This window comes from Perkinsus marinus (genome assembly GCF_000006405.1).
Source record: "Perkinsus marinus ATCC 50983 genomic scaffold scf_1104296958662, whole genome shotgun sequence".
Classification (NCBI taxonomy): Eukaryota; Perkinsozoa; order Perkinsida; family Perkinsidae; genus Perkinsus; species Perkinsus marinus.
In genome coordinates, this window is record NW_003206683.1 from 1 (window position 1) to 1,969 (window position 1,969).

Sequence of the window (1,969 nt, forward strand, 5' to 3'; positions counted from 1 at the left end):
TGTACTTTCCGAAAAACTAATCGGCTATGACTGGAGAGCTGCTCACGGCCGCTGCTTTCCAGTTACTAAGCTACCTCAGGGAATCACGCTGTATAGAATATCTTCTAAAACGACTGTGCGATGCGGCCATCCTCTGAAATGAAACGATTGTGCAGATACTCTCCGGTCATGAGTAATGAAATCTTCGTGGGCACAAGAGAGGATGGCAAGTGTCCTGACTATCACATCAATACCCGATCCTGTAGTTCTCTTACGCGCATATTTGATGGTAGGTCGCTCCTTCCCCTTCGTCATCGTTGGTCTCAGTGTTCTTCAGGGCATCACATACGTGATGGGTAACACCACCGAGTGCGATGCCGAGTGTGCCGCCACCTATCCCGGGTCGTATTGTAAATACTGGCAGACACCCAGCAGGTGCTTTGGCTCCAACGTCCCTTGTTACTGCGGGTCGGGTGGAACAACTGAAGCTCCCCGTAATTGTGACGCTGGTTGTGCCTCGGATACTCCTGGCTCCTACTGCAAGTACTGGGCTACACCAAGCACCTGTCATTCATCCAATGTGCCATGCACTTGCGAGGTTGCTCCAGTTACCACTACTCCAAATGAAGCCACCGATGAAGTCACTGAGACCACCACAATCCAGGACGGCACAACTGCCGCCCCCGAAGAAACCAATACGGCCACTTCTGTTGCTGTCGAGACTACCGGAATTGTAACTACAACCGATTCGGCTGATGTTACTACCGACGCTCCTGTCGAGCCTACTACTGTTGCACAAACGACCAGCACAGCAGCTCCCTCGGAAGTAACTACATCTCCGGATGTTACTGGAGAGGCCTCATCCACCACATTTGCTGCTACTACAACAGACGATGTCGCCACCAATGCGGCGACTACAGCTGACTTCCCAGTCACTACTATCAGTGCCGTAACCACCGTTGATGTCACCACCGGAGCTCCAGCAACAACGACAGAGGTGACCGATTCTCAGGCTACCCCCAGCCCGAGTGTGTGAAGACATTTTGGAATGAAGCTTAGAAGTGTTTAATGAACCGCATTTTGACTAACCCGCGGTATCGCATGCTATCTTGATAACGAGTGAATGAGTATTGATCGAAAGAGTTGCGTCGATAGAGTCGTTCGGCTTTCACATCGCATAAACTTCTTTCATGTAGCTCATGGGCGGTGTCGTTATGATGCATTTTAAGTATATAGTGAAACATCGCGATGACGGATGATGCTGGTCGACAAGCAGCAGTCCTTCGTAAACGCTTTCACTTTAGGTTTCGAGTAAGCAGAAAAGCGACTCGCAAGTATGGTAGGATAGTTCTCGATTTGGCAGGGAAGGAGTGTAGCGTGTAGACGCAGCTTCGATCGACCAGTTCCAACACCGAACTCATATGGACCTACCGACTATAGTTTCCTTGGGAATGTACCGTGCAAGCACCCCTTATCGCAACCTTTGATTCCAATGGCTCAGTGTCATTCACGAAGATGGGCGATGAGAGTGCAGTTGGTCTTATCAACTCAGCAACAACGTGTTGATGTTCGCAGACGTCGACATATCGGCGATTTGAACTACCGCATGCAAACCTCAACGGTTAACCATGTTCCTGCCACAACCACTCGGCCAAAGTGTCTAACATCAACTTTAATGGGACGAGTCATACTATCCAAAGGGAAATCCGTCCCTATATTTCCTTGCCACTAGGTATGGACTATACCCACTGCGAGGCTATGACTGTTTAGTATCATCTATCGGGCCGGTCTCAATGCAAATCCACCGTCAACCTCCCTAACTTCAAAAACAATCCACATCCACGGGACAAGATTTGCTCTGTGATTGCGTTATTCCCTTCACGACGAGGCTTTCGTTACAAGCCTGTCAGCTTCGTGGAGAATGAGTGTGTACCGCACTGAGAAAAGTATCTTGTGAAACGATGGGCGATACGTATGCTCGCCACAACAA

At 49.5% G+C, this 1,969-nt stretch overlaps 1 protein-coding gene across 1 annotated transcript; it reads left to right on the forward strand.

Moving 5' to 3' along the window:
- Positions 1-331: 331 nt before the first annotated feature.
- Pmar_PMAR016644 (merozoite surface protein 2, putative) lies at positions 332-1,015 on the forward strand (the record flags this gene model as incomplete). Its single annotated transcript, XM_002774241.1, has 1 exon — positions 332-1,015. One exon carries the CDS (start codon positions 332-334, stop codon positions 1,013-1,015), a length of 684 nt encoding a protein of 227 aa, XP_002774287.1.
- Positions 1,016-1,969: the final 954 nt, after the last annotated feature.